Source organism: Lipophrys pholis (genome assembly GCF_963383615.2).
Source record: "Lipophrys pholis genome assembly, chromosome: 3".
Taxonomy (NCBI): domain Eukaryota; kingdom Metazoa; phylum Chordata; class Actinopteri; order Blenniiformes; family Blenniidae; genus Lipophrys; species Lipophrys pholis.
In genome coordinates, this window is record NC_137627.1 from 28,140,536 (window position 1) to 28,157,926 (window position 17,391).

At 43.7% G+C, this 17,391-nt stretch overlaps 1 protein-coding gene across 5 annotated transcripts in view; it reads left to right on the forward strand.

Moving 5' to 3' along the window:
* The window catches only part of LOC308107792 (unconventional myosin-XVIIIa-like), a 124,195-nt gene that overhangs the window by 90,345 nt on the left and 16,459 nt on the right, over nt 1-17,391 (forward strand). For all 5 annotated transcript variants that reach the window (XM_080460297.1, XM_080460300.1, XM_080460298.1 and 2 more), the window contains 6 exons: nt 1,399-1,503; nt 2,113-2,259; nt 2,935-3,048; nt 13,882-13,998; nt 14,476-14,559; nt 15,535-15,672. In XM_080460297.1, the coding sequence (XP_080316423.1) occupies nt 1,399-1,503; nt 2,113-2,259; nt 2,935-3,048; nt 13,882-13,998; nt 14,476-14,559; nt 15,535-15,672 (705 nt within the window). The remainder of the gene's footprint in view (nt 1-1,398; nt 1,504-2,112; nt 2,260-2,934; nt 3,049-13,881; nt 13,999-14,475; nt 14,560-15,534; nt 15,673-17,391) is intronic.

Consider the following 17,391-nt stretch of genomic DNA (forward strand, 5'->3'; position numbering starts at 1 on the left):
ACACACACACACACACACACACACACACACACACACACACACACGCACACGCACACACACACACGTATCTGAGATTTCTGTCAGGTCTTTGTTCAGATCAGATGGAATCGTCCTGCTGCTGCTGGTAAACAATGTAAACCTGTAGATGGGCCAGGTCGTCCGCAACTAAACCGGCTCCTCTTCTCACCAGATGTTGACTGGTGAGGAGGGGGTGTAGACATCCACTGTGTTTTTTTAGTTTTTTTTTGTTTAGTTTTTTTTTTTTTTATATATATATATATATATATCAGGGACAGTGCAATATACATAGATAAAATCTGATGTGTTGCACATAGAGTATATAGCTCGACACTAATTTGCAACTCTGGTCCCTGGAAGGGCTTTTCAGAGGGTAAAAGAGGAAACAACAGTACATACAACACCAAGATACATCATACAAGCAGAAATACACAGAATACACAGAGTAAATATCTCTTTCACAATTACCTGTTATCATAAAACACATTCCCTCCCTCACTCATTCACTGGGGTAGGACACATTCCCTCCCTCTCTCCCTCACTCATTCACTGGGGTAGGACACATTCCCTCCGTCCCTCATTCACTGGGGTAGGACACATTCCCTCCCTCTCTCCCTCACTCATTCACTGGGGTAGGACACATTCCCTCCCTCATTCACTCCTCTCTCCTTTCGTCTGGCACTGGACAAGAGAGTGAGGCTGACAATCGGGACAACTCTCCCTCACTTTAATCCAATTCTGTGTAAGTCATCTCCATCACCCACAATTCTTCACCCTTCCAAGTCCTGCGATGATGGGTGAGCGGTGATGGGCGAGTGGTGATGGGCGAGCGGCAAAGCAGCTGCCCAGCGCATTGACACGCAAGCACCATTCCACAAGCAGCAAATCAGCGTCTGCTGATCTGGTCCACAATGTCCCAGAATCTTCCGGTACAGATTGGCAACACCTCCGCACCCACATCTCCAGTTAGATGACGATAAAGATGGTCCACTTCCACCAGGAAGGACAAACAATCAGGGATTTCTGTGTTAGGTTGGAGTGGATGCAACACCTGCGATAGAGATGAGCTGTGAAAGCGTTATCCTTATCGTTAATGAAGTATGATCAGCATTAACACACGTAGAGGGGAAAGATGGAAAGGGTTGGAGCAGCATTCTAATCAGACTCGGAAAATCATCGTGTGTGTGTGTGTGTGTGTGTGTGTGTGTGTGTGTGTGTGTGTGTGTGTGTGTGTGTGTGTGTGTGTGTGTGTGTGTGTGTGTGTGTGTGTGTGTGTGTGTGTGTGTGTGTGTGTGTGTGTGTGTGTGTGTGTGTGTGTGTGTGTGTGTGTGTGTGTGTGTGTGTGTGTGTGTGTGTGTGTGTGTGTGTGTGTGTGTGTAGCTGAAACAAATGGAGGTGCAGCTGGAGGAAGAGTACGATGAGAAGCAGAAGGTGCTCAAGGAGAAGAGAGAGCTGGAGTCCAAACTTCTGTCAGCACAGGACCAGGTAACAGCACCTCCACACCTCCGCCAACCACTGACCTCCAGATCAAACTACATCCACTGACCTAATGATCTATTGACCGAATGATCTCCTGACTGAAGGATCTACTGACCTAATGATCTACTGAAAGTTTGCACATATAGAAATAGGCACAAATAATATTGTACACTCACACACACACACACACACACACACAGTATTATTACATCCTTTACTGGTCGGAGTTTAACTAATAGAAATTTATAAATAAATGTACAACACACAATGTGATTTTCAGATCCTGTCAACGTTTGTGTTATTTATGACACCTGATGGTGTTTGAGAAGCCGTAAACCAGCTCAGCCTTCAGCTGCAGTTATTACCTTCCTCAGCTGGATCTCCAAGACTCGGCCTTGGACTTTATTATTTGATATTTTCTCTGCTGTTCTTTCTTAAGTCTTGATATCTTTTCTGATTATCTCCTGTTGCTTTTGTTTATTTCTTCCAATCTGTGTGTGAGTGTGTAACTTAGCACATTTCACACAGGGTCTGGAATGTGTCCAGCCTGGTTGTTAGATTAGTTTCAGAGTCCTGTAGTGTGTAGACCATGTAGATCACCAAGCATGTGTGCAGGTAAGAGGAGGTGACCTGGAGACGGAGAAGCGTCTGAAGAAGGACCTGAAGAGAACTAAAGCTCTGCTGGCTGACGCCCAGATCATGTTGGACCACATCAAGAACAACGCACCCAGCAAGAGGGAGATCGCCCAGCTCAAGAACCAGGTAGAGACCCACACCCTTCATCTGGCCTTCACCGGTGTGAGACACACGGATGCAGTGTAGGGGGAGTTCAAACATCCTGCGCAGTTTTAGTGTCTCTGCCAGCCACTCCATTTGTCTGGAGCTCCTAGTTTCCCTTTCAAATCCTTTTAGACTTAAAGATGTTCTGTACTGGAGTAACTACAATCTGAGGTTTTAATATCGGATCACAGGTTTCCCAAAATTTGGTTTGTCTGACCTTCTGCAGATCTAAGTTGGATTTAATCAAATGCTTTTGGAGTCTGGACACAAACACACTCATTGGTACTCATTGTTCTATTTTAGTATGGATTTAGTTATATATTTTAGGTAGCGGCCTGACTGGGCCTGTGACTTTTCCTCGTATGTTTCTCTCTTCACAATGTGAATTGTGTGCAGTTTTTATTTCATTCATCTGCCAGCCAAAGCATCTCAAAGTTACAGACAGAACTGAGTTTCTGAAAAGAAAAGGACACTTTGGAGGTCTTCTTGAGAGGGATGGAGCAGTTTGTGTTTGCTTTATGATGGAGCAACATGTTTCACCACAGCTTCATCTTGACTGAGAGTGAAACCACACTTTATCTAGTCCAGGGTGGAGGAAGCAGCTTGTGATGTGAATGGATGAGTGTGGGCTGATCGCCTGTCACATGTGTGGTTCAGCTGGAGGAGTCGGAGTTTACCTGTGCTGCTGCAGTTAAAGCACGGAAGTCCATGGAGGTGGAGATTGAAGACCTGCACGTCCAGATGGAGGACATCTCCAAAACCAAACAGGCGGTGAGTTTTCTCCGAGGTTCACAAACAAACTGTGTTGTTGTGATCAATTGCTGATGTAACTGATCAATAAATAATCGGTTAGTGATGTGTTGATCAGTTAATGATCATTTGGTGATCACTTAGTGATCAGCTAGTGATCAGCTGTTCGTGTTAAGTTAGCGATCACTTAGTGACCTGGGCTCAGTTGTTCAAAACTGGGTTATTTTAACCACTGGTTAAGCCCTAACCTCTGGTTAAATCCTTAACCCGCCGTTAGCTAACTGACCGTTAAATATGTGTTGTTCAAAACATGGTTGGTCAGCCCATTAGCTAACATCGCAGTCAAAGTTAACAGTGAGGTTAACGTCACTGTTTAGGGTCCGTTATGCCGCTCCGCCCAAGGCTCCGCCTACTTCTAAGTCTCCGCGCTTCCGGGTTTTGTCTTAAGCATTGTGGTGGACGGCAGCGCAGTGTTTTTATCTGGTCTATGAAACTACCATAAAACATGACAAACTACGCTGCTCCCAGAATATTAAAGTGGAACATGAAAACTGAGCTGGGATGATCGACGGCATAATGGTGCCTCATCTTTTTTTTAATTTTGACCGAGAGAATGACATAGAAAGTGGACTGAGTGACCATAGAGAAAAACAAATAATAACGCGTAGGAATGAGGTAATAAGTCGTTACCAGTTACATGTCACTCAGGAAGTGCACTGTCCCACGTCGCTTTAAAAGATCAATTATAATTCCAGTGCCCAAGAAGACACCTGTGACGTGTCTGAAGGACTATTGACCAGTGGCCCTCACGTCTGTCTTGATGAAAACCTTTGAGCGGTTGGTGCTAGATTATATCAGAGATCAAATCCCTCTGTCTGTGAACCCGCTCCAATTTGCATACAGAGAAAGTAGAAGTGTTGAGGACACCATTTCCTTTGCTTTGAACTCTGTCTACAAGCAACTTGACAATGGGAAATCATACGCTAGAATGCTATTCATAAACTACAGTTCAGCTTTTAACTCAATGGTCCCAACACATCTTATTCACAAACTCAAAGTAAATGGATTTTTAATTGTTTGACTTGCTGACCACAAAGGGTCAAAATCAATGGTTGTATTTCTGATGAGCTGTATGCTAGCACTGGTTCCCAGTGGGATGTATTTTGAGCCCCCTGTTGTTCACACTGTACACTCACGACCTTGTAGCATCTCTTGAAAGTAATGTGATAATTAAATATGCAGATGATACAACCATCATCGGGCTTATCAGCTCAAAAAATGAATTACATTATTGTGGGGAGGTAGAAAATGTAGTTCAATGGAGTACGGTAAACAACTTGCTTCTGAACACATCAAAAACATATGAACTTGTTATCGACTTTTGTCACAATGGCAATCAGGTGCCTATTACTATCAATGATTCTGAGGTGCAGATTAAATTCTTGGACAGGACTCTTTCTCATGACTTGAATTGGAGCTCCAATACCAGTAACATTGCTAAAAAAAGCAAGACAGCGCCTCTTCTTTTTATACAAGCTCCGTGATTTTACTCAAAATGCTAAGATTCTTTTAAACTTCTACTATTGCGTAATCGAGAGTGTCTTAACCAATTGTATTTCTGTGTGGTTTGAAAGTCTATGGAAGAAAAAAATGCTTTGAACAAAGTGGTTGGCTCAGCCAGCAGGACTATCGGCTGTACTTTGCCGCTCCTGGAGGCCACACATAAAGCTAGACTCTTGAATCGAGCTTTACAAATTGTAAATGATGCCTCAGGCCATCCTGCCGGGGCCATTTTTGAAATGCTTCCTTCAGGGAAAAGATATCACTCAATCAAATGTTCCACTGCTCCATTCGAACAGTTTCTTTCCACAAGCTGTGTTGAGAGTGCACATTTTTTTTCCAATGTGGTTTTCAAACTGAGACTAAACTGTCCACTGTGTGTGTGCGTCCAGTGTGTGCGTCCAGTGTGTGCGTCCAGTGTGTGCGTCCAGTGTGTGTCCACTGTGTGTGTGTCCAGTGTGTGTGTCCACTGTGTGTGTGTGTGTCCACTGTGTGTGTGCGTCCAGTGTGTGTCCACTGTGTGTGTGTGTCCACTGTGTGTGTGTGTGTCCACTGTGTGTGTGTGTCCAGTGTGTGCGTCCAATAAGTGTGTGTCCACTGTGTGTCCACTGTGTGTGTGTGTGTCCAGTGTGTGTGTGTGTCCACTGTGTGTGCGTCCAATAAGTGTGTGTCCACTGTGTGTCCACTGTGTGTCCACTGTGTGTGTGTGTCCAGTAAGTGTGTGTCCAGTGTGTTTCGACCTTCAGCAAGAGAAGACGCTTTGAAGGACAAACCTTAGAGTTGATCCTCAAATTTTTCTTCTTCATATCTGTTCCGCTCATCGGTTTTCTCTTTCACTTGCTATGGTTTTCATGGTTGTACTTTGTTGTGGCTCTGCACAGCGGCCTGGACTTCACAAGATATTCAGCGTCTTTTCTCCAGCTCTTCTTCATCGTTCTCTTTCCTTCAGCTGAGCCACTGTCAGTATGACTTCATCCATGAAGGTTAATCTTTTCTCCTCTGCCTTTGAAGGCTGGTGAACACATTGCTTTTTACATATTGTTACATTTTTTTCAGAAAGGTTAATGTTCTCTGTGGAGTCAAGGAGAAAGAAAATTAAGTGACAAAGCAGCAGGTCAGAAGTGTGTATGAAGAGGAGGATGGAGTGAATATGAGGGAAATTTGCTTTCAGCTCCACACACACACTTAAAATGAAAAGGCTTTTCACTACAATACCTGTGTGCAGTAACTGAAAACACTTCTCCTCTTCTTTGGAATTAGTTTATTGAGTTTATAGAGTTATTTCTTTTTGAATAGACTTGTACGGCTCAGTGAAAGACTTGTTAAATGTTTTGTTTTGATTATAGTTGCTGTCTTTGAGCTCGGGATCCTGTGAATGTCTCCATTCACTTCTTTGCTCAGATGTCTTTTCTAAATGTTTTTTATGTTTGAAAGTCTGTTTTTTGCTGGTGTCTGATCATGTGATGGCTGACTGATCAGTGTTAAACACGCACAGCTGTTCTCCTTGTTTTGTAAACATTTGGATGCTGTGCTGCTCTAAATGTATGTGTTCAGCTTAACTTTTACATGTGATTAGGTCAAGCCGAAAACGCTTGGCCTTATCACATTTACAGGTACATCTCAAAAAATGTTAATATCATGAAAATGTTCAATATTTTTTGTCACTCATTTCAGAAGGTGAAACCCATATATGATATAGGCTCATTACACAGAGTGAAATATTTCAAGCCTTTATTTCTTGAAATGTTGATGACTATGGCTTACAGATGGTGAAAACCCAAATTTCTGTGTCTCAGAAAATTTGAATATTGTGGAAAAGTTTCATTTTGGAAAGTCATGGTGTCACACCCTAATCAGCTAATTAACTCAAAACGTCTAAAAAGGTTTCCTGAGCCCTTAAATGGTCTCAGTCTGGGTCAGTAGGCTACACAATCATGGGGAAGACTGCTGACTTGACAGATGTCCAGAAGACAGTCACTGACACCCTCCACAAGGAAGGTAAGGCACAAAAGGTCATTGCTAAAGAAGCTGGTTGTTCACAGAGTTCTGTATCCAAGCATTTTCATAGAAAGTTGAGTGGAAGGAGAAAGTGTGGTAGGAAAAGGAGCACCAGCAAAAGGGATGACCGCAGCCTTGAGAGGGTTGTCAAGCAAAATGCATTCAAGAATTTGGGGGAGCTTCACAAGGAGTGGACTGAGGCTGGAGTCAGCGCATCAAGAGCCACGACACACAGACACGGAAGTAGTTCTGTACTTGTGCATATCCAGATTAAGATGTTCCCCACACCGACCCGTGTTCCCCCCGACGGCGGACAATCCCCCGGGAGAAACGGCAGCGAACAACCCAAAAATATCCTTTTTTTCTTGATCTTATGCAATATTCAAATTTTCTGAGACACTTAATTTTAGGTTTTCACTATCTGTAAGCCATAGCCATCAACATTTCAAGAAATAATGGCTTGAAATATTTCACTCTGCGTCATGAGCCTATATCATATATGGGTTTGACTTTCTGAAAAGAGTGACAAAAAATATTGAACATTTTCATGATATTCCAATTTTTTTAGATGTACCTGTATTTTGTCATGCAGCTGCTTTCAGCTTGTAATGTTTTTTCTATGGCTGGGTTGCTTGTTTTTATACAAAGTTACTGCGGTCTACTTGTTTCTGAACTGTTACTTAATCTGATAAGGATTTCTAGAGCCGTTCTCTGCTCGATCCGGTTCATGACACTGCACCTCATAATTTAAAATTTTTTTTAAACAAGATAGGGGAGTCACTAGTGGCGTTCTCAGCTCTATCAGACTCTGTAGTGCAGGACTGTAATACTATGAACAGTACTGTTAAGTCCTGGGGTTGAGTATGCACACTTCTCACACTAAAGATTTTCTGCTGGGATTCACTCCCAAATTATGAGGCCATTAGTTTCTTTTCCTCATTTATTTTATGCAGATGAAAAACCTTTAAACAAACACCAGTGTAACTATACAAGATGAAATATGATTATCACATCAATCAAACAAAACAAGTTACAGAAATATGATCATAATTATCGTAGTCAATTTAGCAAGTACTCAATATTTTTACATTAGAATACCAACTATTTGAGTCAAATTATTAATCATTTATCCTAAATAAACATGCTGGTTTATAATTTTTCAAGCACTTTGATGTAATATAAATATACATAACATTCTTTAAAGTACATATTAGTTGATCAAGTACAATTTTCTATAATAATTTCAGTTTACTTTAATAATATATTACTCATATCGTATATGTACATGCACACAGCAGCTTTATTGAGCTCAGCACCAACACAGTAAACCATTCAAATCTGCCACTGTCCACACCCCAAGTGAAAGAGCGCTTCGAAAGAAGTCCGTATTTCCAAGCGCACTCAAACGCATCACACAGCAGCATTTCCTGTGGAGGGCAGTGCTGTGCACTCAACCTGACAGAGATTGATTGGACTTACCCGGCTCAAATATTGATTTACACACTCTTGTTCACTTCTAATGAGGACGGGGTCTTCCTCACAGGGAAAACAATCCCATTCCCACCTGGATCAGTGCTTTAATATCAGGAGACATAATGCTAGGATCCTGCACAATTTGAGGTAACAAAAATATACACTATTTAGCTAGAACACTGGAAACGAAATCAGTTTAGCCAATTCTAATAAAGTACTTCAGAATAAAAGTCCAAATGTTTTCATTGTCCCTCATCATTATCATTATAACATTATGTCTCGTTTGTAACAAACTGATCCAGGTGGAAATGGGATTATTTTCTCTATGTGAAGACCCCATCCTCATTAAAAGTGAATGAGTGTATATAAATCAATATTTGAGCAGCATAAGTCCGATCAATCTGTCAGGTTGAGTGCACAGCCCTGCCTTCCACAGGAAATACTGCTGACACCACACTGGAGGACTCTTCTGTCAGTATACAGGACTGTGCTGAGTATGTGACTGGATACATGAGCACCTGTGTTAACAAGATCGTACCCACCGTACAAGTCAAGAAGTTTCCCAACCAGAAGCCCTGGATAAACAGTCAGGTACGACACATGCTGCATGCTCGCTCTACTGCATTTACTTCTAGCAATGAGGGTGAGTACAAAGCTGAAAGTAGGAACTGAGGAAGGCCATCACAGCGGCCAAGAAGCAGTACAGAGAGAAGCTGGATGACTTCTGCTCTACTGCTGACTCCGGGCGGATGTGGCAAGGCTTGCAGCACACCACTGACTACAGGACCAACTCCAGCACCATCAGCCCCTCAGACAGCCTGCCAGACGACCTCGAACCCCATCTACGCATGCTTTGAGACCTCCACCCCCAGCACAAAGAGGAGGAACCCACATAACCCCCCCCCAAACTGGTCGTCTCATCAGTCCTGGTACGCACAGCCCTGAGGAAGATCAACCCCCACAAAGCAGCAGGAGCAGACAACATCCCTGGGTGGGCCCTCATAGCATGTGCCAACGAGCATTTCCCTCAGCCAGATCACCGTCCCCTCCTACTTCAAGACCATCACCACCATCATTCCCCACCCCAAGAAGAGCCCTCCCACCTGCCTGAATGACTACAGGCCAGTAGCACTCACTCCAATCATTATGAAGTGCTTTGAGAGGGTGGTGCTGACCCAGATTCAGAGCAGTATACTGGACACATTGGACCCCCTGCAGTGCGCCTACCGTCCCAACAGGTCCACCTCGGATGTCATTGCTGCTGCCCTTCACTTTTCCCTCTCCCATCTGGAAAATAAAGACTCCTACATCAGGATTCTCTTTATTGACGACAGCTCTGCTTTCAACACAGTCATCACCCACAAACCGCTTTCCCTTTGTACTTTCTACTTACCCCACCCTTTGTGACTGCCTCCTGGACTTTTTGACTGGCAGGCCCCAGTCTGTCAGGATTGGGCACAGGACTTCAGTCAGCATTATCACGAACATTAGCACTCCTCAGGGTTGTGTTCTCAGCCCCATCCTCTACACCCTGTTCACCCACGACTGTGTCGCGTCCCATAAGGACAACGCCATCCTGAAGTTTGCGGATGACACTGCAGTGATCGAACATATCACTGGCGCAGACGAAGCGGCCTACAGGAGGGAGGTGTCCAGTCTGGTGACATGGTGTGGTGACAACAACCTCATCCTCAACACGGACAAGACGAAGGAGCTGATAGTGGACATGAGGAAGGAGAGGGGCCCTCATCAGCCACTGTCTATCCGGGAGCTGGAAGTGGAAAGGGTGAGCAGCTTCAAATATCTTGGGGTCCACATCAGTGAGGACAATCACCTGGACCCTCAACACCACACAGCTGGTGAAGAAAGCTCCTCAGCGCCTTCTACAGCTGCATTGCTGAGCCCATCCTGACCAGCTGCATCACCATGTGGTACGGCAGCGCCACTGTCATGGACTGCAAACACCTGAAGAGAGGTGAAGACCGCTGCAAAGATCACCAGGACTCTACTGCCCTCTCTGCAGAGCATCTACAAGCGCAGAGTCCACAGGAGAGCTGCTGCCATCATCAAGGACCCCACTCACCCCTAACATGGACTGTTCACACTTCTACCCTCAGGCCGGAGGTACACAAGTGTGAAATGCAAGACCACCAGACTCAAGAACTCTTTCGTTCCCTCTGCTATTAGACTCCGAAACAGCTGACAGGAGCCCAATGGATTATTCATGCCCCCATACCTCTCATTTACACTGAATTTGCACAATTTCTGTACTGTATATGCACTTAAGATGTGCATGTGTACATTTCACATCTGTCCCATCTACTGCTGACTACCTTGCACATTTATGTACAAACTAGCATTTTTTTACTTCCATCTTAAATTGTATATTCCATATTCACTTGTATATATCACTTGTATTTTGCACGGTTTTAATGTATAGGTTTATATTTCTGTTGCTTAAGTTTATTATAGTTTTTATAGTTTTTAAATTATGTGGTGTTCAGTGTGGGCAGCAAAGTAAGAATTTCATTGTACAGGGGAACATCTTTCTTTACTGTACACATGACAATAAACACTGTGCATCTTGAATCTTGAGGGGGAGGGAAACCACTGTCTCTCACTCTAAAAGGGCTTTTAATCAGAAATACTACATTTTTAATTCAAGATCCTTCCGTCAAAGATCAGGGGCCTCGATTATAAAGCTTGCTTACGCACAAAACGGATTCTCAAAAATGCGTATGCCACTTCCTACGTAAAGTTTGTGATCCAAAAATTGAGGCCAGATTTATCTCATACATTTAATATCTTCAAATATTTGACTCCTAGATCCACATAATCATAGATAAGATAGATAGATAGATAGATAGATAGATAGATAGATAGATAGTGTTTATTTAGTGGAACATTACTACTGAATCAGCAGCACCATGTTCATATGTCAAACTTTCATCTTCAAATTATACAGAGTGGTGCATTAAATAAACAGATAAAACAAACTATTGGTCTGCTGTGTCTCCACCAAAATGTCTCGTTCCCTCTGCGACACTCTGACACACGGTGGCCGTCACAACCATGAGGCTGTTTAGGGGTCCAGCCTGGTGACGCGCTGCTGACCACTTGTTTTTTCTTTTTCCAGTGATTCCACTAATGTGACACCAAATATCATTTTCCTGACCTCCACCTCCTCCATGACTATTTTGCTCTTTTTAAAATTCCTTTTCTTCATCTATTCTCCCAGGAATTAGTGTCAAATGCCGGCAATCAACGGGCTGATTGAGATGCAAAAACATTACTGAGGCACTTTGCGTTGACCATTTATGGTAGAAAGTGGGCGTGTTGAGGGCGGGATATGAGCTGCGCAACTTTCCAGTTAGAGTGTGATCTATAAAAGAAAAGTGCGAGCAGATGTGCGTATGCACGGTTTCATAGATCAGAATTTTTTTGGGTGCACGCCATTTTCAGCTTTTGGGCACACTTACATTTTTAGTAGGAATCCTACACAATGTTTTATAAATGAGGACATTAGTTGTGCTTACATAGACTTTATGTAATCAGAAATAAACACTGTTCGGATTAACTTGTGTCATGTAAACACTTCTATCTGATTGAACTGATCGGTGATGAGCCCTGGTTATTATCCCATTCTATGTAAAAGTTCTATGTTACCACATCACCACTTTGTATTGCGATACTTCATAAAAATAATGGAAGCAAAGCTCGCCTGGTGTGGAAACAAATATGGCTCAAAAATTGACATTTCAAAATGAATTTTAGTCACTATTTGCTTTAGTGTCTTTTGAAAATTAAATCTTCATTGTCATTTTCTTTTTCGTTTTAATTAAGTCACAGAATAAGCAGCCTTGTAGAAGAAAATGAAATTGCAGTTTGGATGATTGATTATTAATTTTTAATTATGAGTCAAAATATGCAGTTTAATCTGAAAATGAAAAGGTATTTCTGTTAATACATTTCAAATTGATTTTTGTGCCACATTTGCTTCTATTGCCTGGTGGATGGAGGAGACATCGCTGCCACATAACACGGACAAAATGTTCTTCCGTTTCTTAAGAAACGAACCGTATAACTGAAGCCAACCAGCTGAAAACATGTTGTAAATCCAATGATTTGTGATCCTCAGCCATGATGGCGACCATGGGAACACGTGCCCTGGCACAAGCTGGTGTGCAATTGTCAAAATGTGTGCATCAGAAAAACAAATCCCCGTCCTGCAGAAGATTGTGGAATAATGAGTCTGGCTCGTGTTTTGCTTGGAGTCTGTTCGTTCTGGCTGAGTTTTAGGAGGTCTGACGAAGTTGAGTGTTGCTTTTCAGCTGGTGCAGCCTTCAGAACTGTGGCGGTGGTCAGACAGGGAGGGGGGCGCCGCCAGCTGCTTCCAGGCATGTCTTTGAAGATGACCTTTAGGCTCATGCCAGCTCTGCTGTGAGGACTGAATGACAGAGATGGTCATTTCAGAAATAGAGAATTTGTCTTTGCTGCGACCCTGGCTACATCAGGCACTGCAATTTACCAAAGATCCAATCATGCAAACATTGCTTTCAGGTGGAGGCCGCTTTCATTGTAATTGCAGTGTACTGAGAAAATTGTTGTGCACGTTTTTCGACAGTGTTATTGTTTCACGGAAGGCAATTTGAGTAGTAAAAAACAAAGAGCTGAGCCCTGTGTTTGTGTTGAGATTGCTCTGCCAGCCTATTGTGTGTTGTGAAGTCATTCAACATTATGTGTTGAATGACAATTTGATGCTGTCGACTGGCACCTTTTTTTCAAGTGTCCATCACAATGTTTTCCACATGAGAAAGAGCCGAAGCTGCTGGTGCTCAGCGAGGCCAACTGTGGATTTAAACTGTGAGAGTGTGATATGTAAATGAACCTGCCCCAGATTCCACATGGATATTTTTAGTGACTGAAGTACACCTTGCTATATCTCAGCAGTGGGTAGTTTATTAGGAATAAATAGATCTCAGCAGTTTTTGCCTGGTTCTGCAGTCTGTTTGGAGAGTCTGTTGCTGACTCATCCACTGTATGAATGGATTCATTAGCCTTTTCACATCTTCAGATTAGTTATCATTAATTATCCAAATCCCTGCCGCTGCCACCTCTACTCGGTTTTTGTATACAGATATGGCAGTGGTGACGGAAATATGATCACTTGGGCAGACACCCATCCAATGAAGGTGCGAGGCGACGAGCTGTTAGTCGCTAATTGGATTTTTTGCTTTTGCTTGTGACCTTGAGTAACCCCTGGTGGGCACTGTGATCAAAGCGGGCCATACGGAAGCTAATCAAGGTTTTCTTCGGAGGAAACCTTCTGCTGAACTCTGTGACGCCATGTTTGTAACAGCCACTGCACCCCGGGAACCACGCGTTTCACCACAAATCCATGTGGTTTGAGAGTGCTGCTGACATGTTCTGAAGTAATATAAGTTAATACTCTGCACCAGAAGATAATAAATCCTTAGTAGTCACGAATCAGGGCGTGCGAGTGGCGGATAAAAAAATGTGTTATGTACTTCCTGTAAATCTAAATTTGCCTCTCTCTCTCTCTCTCTCTCTCTCTCTCTCTCTCTCTCTCTCTCTCGCTCTGTCTCTGTCTCTGTCTCTCTGTGTGTGTGTGTGTGTGTGTGTGTGTGTGTGTGTGTGTGTGTGTGTGTGTGTGTGTGTGTGTGTGTGTGTGTGTGTGTGTGTGTGTGTGTGTGTGTGTGTGTGTGTGTGTGTGTGTGTGTGTGTGTGTGTGTGTGTGTGTGTGTGTGTGTGTGTGTGTGTGTGTGTGTGTGTGTGTGTGTGTGTGTGTGTGTGTGTGTGCAGCTGGAGGAGCAGTTGAGCCGTTTGCAGAGGGAGAAGAACGACCTCCAGTCAAGGATGGAGGAGGACCAGGAGGACCTCAACGAGCTGATGAAGAAACACAAGGCTGCTGTTGCTCAGGTCTGGTTTTATGTAAAATGAAGCTTAACGATGTAAAGGAGTCATTTGAATTGGGACTGAATTTATCCTGATAGTCCAGTAAACCTGCAGTAAATGTGAAGGAGTCACATGGTGAATTCACACACATAATAATAATAATAATATCAGTGTGAACAGCGTCTGTCAATCAGATCATCTGCCTCCTGCCCTTCCTCCTCCTCCTGCCCTTCCTACCCCCTCCTTCCTCCTGTCTCCTGCTCCTCTTCCTCCTCCTCCTCCTCCTCCTCCTCCTCCTCGCATCACTTCCTCTCATGTCACATGAACATAAGATGGTTGATATTGTTTCTCGTCTGTCAGCTGATCTCGCTGTATCTTCATTCCTCCCTGCTCAGACTTCCTGTGGCTTTCTGGGCCTTGATTGCAGGTTCGACTGGAGGATGACGTCCTGAACACTAAAAGTGCATCTTTTTTACTGTTTTTATTCTTCTTGTGCTCCAGTCGGCTCAGAACCTGGCCCAGATTAGTGACCTGCAGGCTCAGCTGGAGGAGGCTCTCCGAGAGAAGCAGGACATCCAGGAGAAGGTACTCTGGTTATTCACTCTCTGATTGACACAACAAACCCTTACACACCTGAGTGTTTGTATACCGAGTCAGAGAATCTGACTGACAACCAGCAGCCAGGATTTCAATGATTTATTTTGTTCAAGTTTTTTTTCCTGCCTTTGTGTGTAACTACAACAAATGATGTGAAGTAAAGTATGAACAGAGTAGAAACCTTCCTATAACCAGGTCTATCATAAGATCCTGATCTGATCGATCTGTTCAGGAAGAACCAGAGTTCTGGTTCCTGTCCATCCTTCTTCTGGTTCTGATCCGGTCTCCATAGAGTCAGATTCTACTCACTGAGCATGTCTGTTGCTGCTTCACGATGCTGTTGAGAGAAAAGCTGAAGTGGAGGACTGAGAAGAAGCACTGCTTCGTTTTATTGATCAGACTCTGGAAAGAGAGAAAAGATTCTCTGAGTTTCATTTTCTAAAGAAACACAACCAGCTAACAAATCATCTTTAATACTTCCTGCTGAAGCTGGATGTGTGATCATGTGATCATGTCACAAAGCATTATGGGGTGGAGCCACTGACTGATTGGGAGGTTATTTTTGGTTCATCAATATGATCACTTTGTTCAGTCTTTATGTAAACGGAGTGTGATGTCTGGCCACGTAAACACAGACAATGAGATTGTTTTGAATGCTCAGCCTTCATGTGTTGTGCGAAACCTCAAGAAATATTCAGGATTCCACTAATTACTGAGCTCAAACTGGTATCTGATGCTAAAATCACTGCAGTATTTGCAGAAAGCTTTAAAACAGCAGTGAATATAAAGCTGAGCTGTTTGTTGGTTTGGTCACTGAAGCAAAGAGAAGCTTTGAATAAGAAGTTGTGATTGGTGACAGTTTGGTGAGACAGATGTTCTCATATGGAGCCACAAATGATGAGCAAAAGTGTCACTCTGCTCATGAGTCTGTCAGCAGCATTAACAGAAACATCCCTGTGTCAGATTCAAGCCCTGCAGAGCCAGCTGGACTTCCAGGAGCAGTCCATGGTGGAGAAGTCTCTGGTCAGCCGCCAAGAGGCGAAGAGCCGAGAGCTGGAGACCAAACTGGAGTTCGAGAAGACGCAGGTCAAACGCCTCGAGGTGAGAGTCAGGGGAGGATCAGAGGTCACTGCAGAGGTCACTTCAGAGAACACTAAGGTCACCGCAGAGAACACTAAAGTCACTGTGGAGGTCACTGCAGAGAACACTAAAGTCACTGTGGAGGTCACTGCAGAGAACACCAAGGTCACTATGGAGGTCACTGCAGAGGACACTGCCGTTCCACTGCACTTTCTGTGCCAGAGCGCCGCGGGGCAGGACTGGTTTTCGCGCGGTCCGGCTGAAAAGTTGTGGATGATACGGAAAGAACCCGCGACCGCCGGCTACGATTTTCCGCTACCCCTACCCCTCTGTTGAGGTACCTGGCACAGAGGAACAGGTCTGTGAGGAGAAGCTACAATGCAGCCGTCTGCTGATTGGTAGTGACGATCGCCACTCTCGACTTGCCCATAATATTTAACTATTTCATCCGCCGTAAATCCTCCGTCTTTGTTTACATACGCCGCTTTGTGCTCGCTGGTTGATTTGTTAACTGGGTTTATTGAAACGTTGGTGCGCAACACAACGTCGCGGTCTTTTAACGAGATACAGACGTTCCTCTCAGGAACAAGAGAGGAGGAAATTCAACAGGAGCTGGACGCTGCCATGAGAAAGTTTAACCTGAGTCACAGAGAACAACTTGGACGGCCACCGGCCGCTTCCGTGTTCTTTGCTGGACGCGTCTCCGAATCGTTCACAACCTGGGCCTGGGTGTGCTTTGCCGTATCGTAACCTCCCGCTCTGCCCCATACTGCGGTGGAACAGCAGCTTAAGGTCACTGCAGAGAACACTAAGGTCACTGTGGAGGTTACTGCAGAGGTCACTGTCAGTAGTAGTTTCTCATAGATAGGGACGAAGCCCGGAAGGCCTTGAAGCAAGGTTCCTATTTTAATTTTAATGTTTCTTTCTTTCTTTTTATTATTATTCTGCTGCGTCATTAAACCCATTTTGACCTCTCATACACGTTCTTCAAAACTGGCAAAAAAATTTAAGAAAATGTAAAAAATAATCCCCAGAGTGCCAAAATGTGCTCTCTCGAGCCACCTAGAAATACTAAAACTGCCACTACAGCCTGTAGGAATGTCGTAGGGAGATCAAACCAAAACTCCTTTGTTCCAATAGGAAGTCCGCAATTTGCCTTTCAAAATAACATTTTCAGCCAATAAAGGCCCTCACACAAACACTATCTCCTCTGAGGGCGAATGTCGTATCAGCTTCAAAACACTATTAAATGAGAGAGGAAACGCTTCGGCTCAAAACTTCAGTACATCTTGAGCGGTTTCGATTTTATTAGTCGTCAAATCTCCAAATGCCGAATCCCCCGCCTGCCTCCACTTATTCAACTACGTGGGAAAACAAAAATATCTCCTCAAAAAAAGCTGTGATAGAACACCTCGAACAAACAGCGACTGTGGCTAAACCGTGACTGATTGAAAAAGCGATCAGATCAGAAGCGCGACAAGAACCTGTCGAACAAGACGATGTAACACGTGTGGGGATAATTCCATAAATCATGACCTTTTTGATGAGAGAGAACATTGCTGTCATTTCTTTATTTATTATTTATTTTTTATTTTCATTCACACGAAGAATTACACAAAACTATGTCCATCAAACTGTGACCACTAAAGGCCAATTCATACTCTATAAGAACAAGACGAAGGTTCGGCAGTGCGGGGTCCTGCCGAATGAAATGACACCATTTCCATCGGCCAGCTCCCT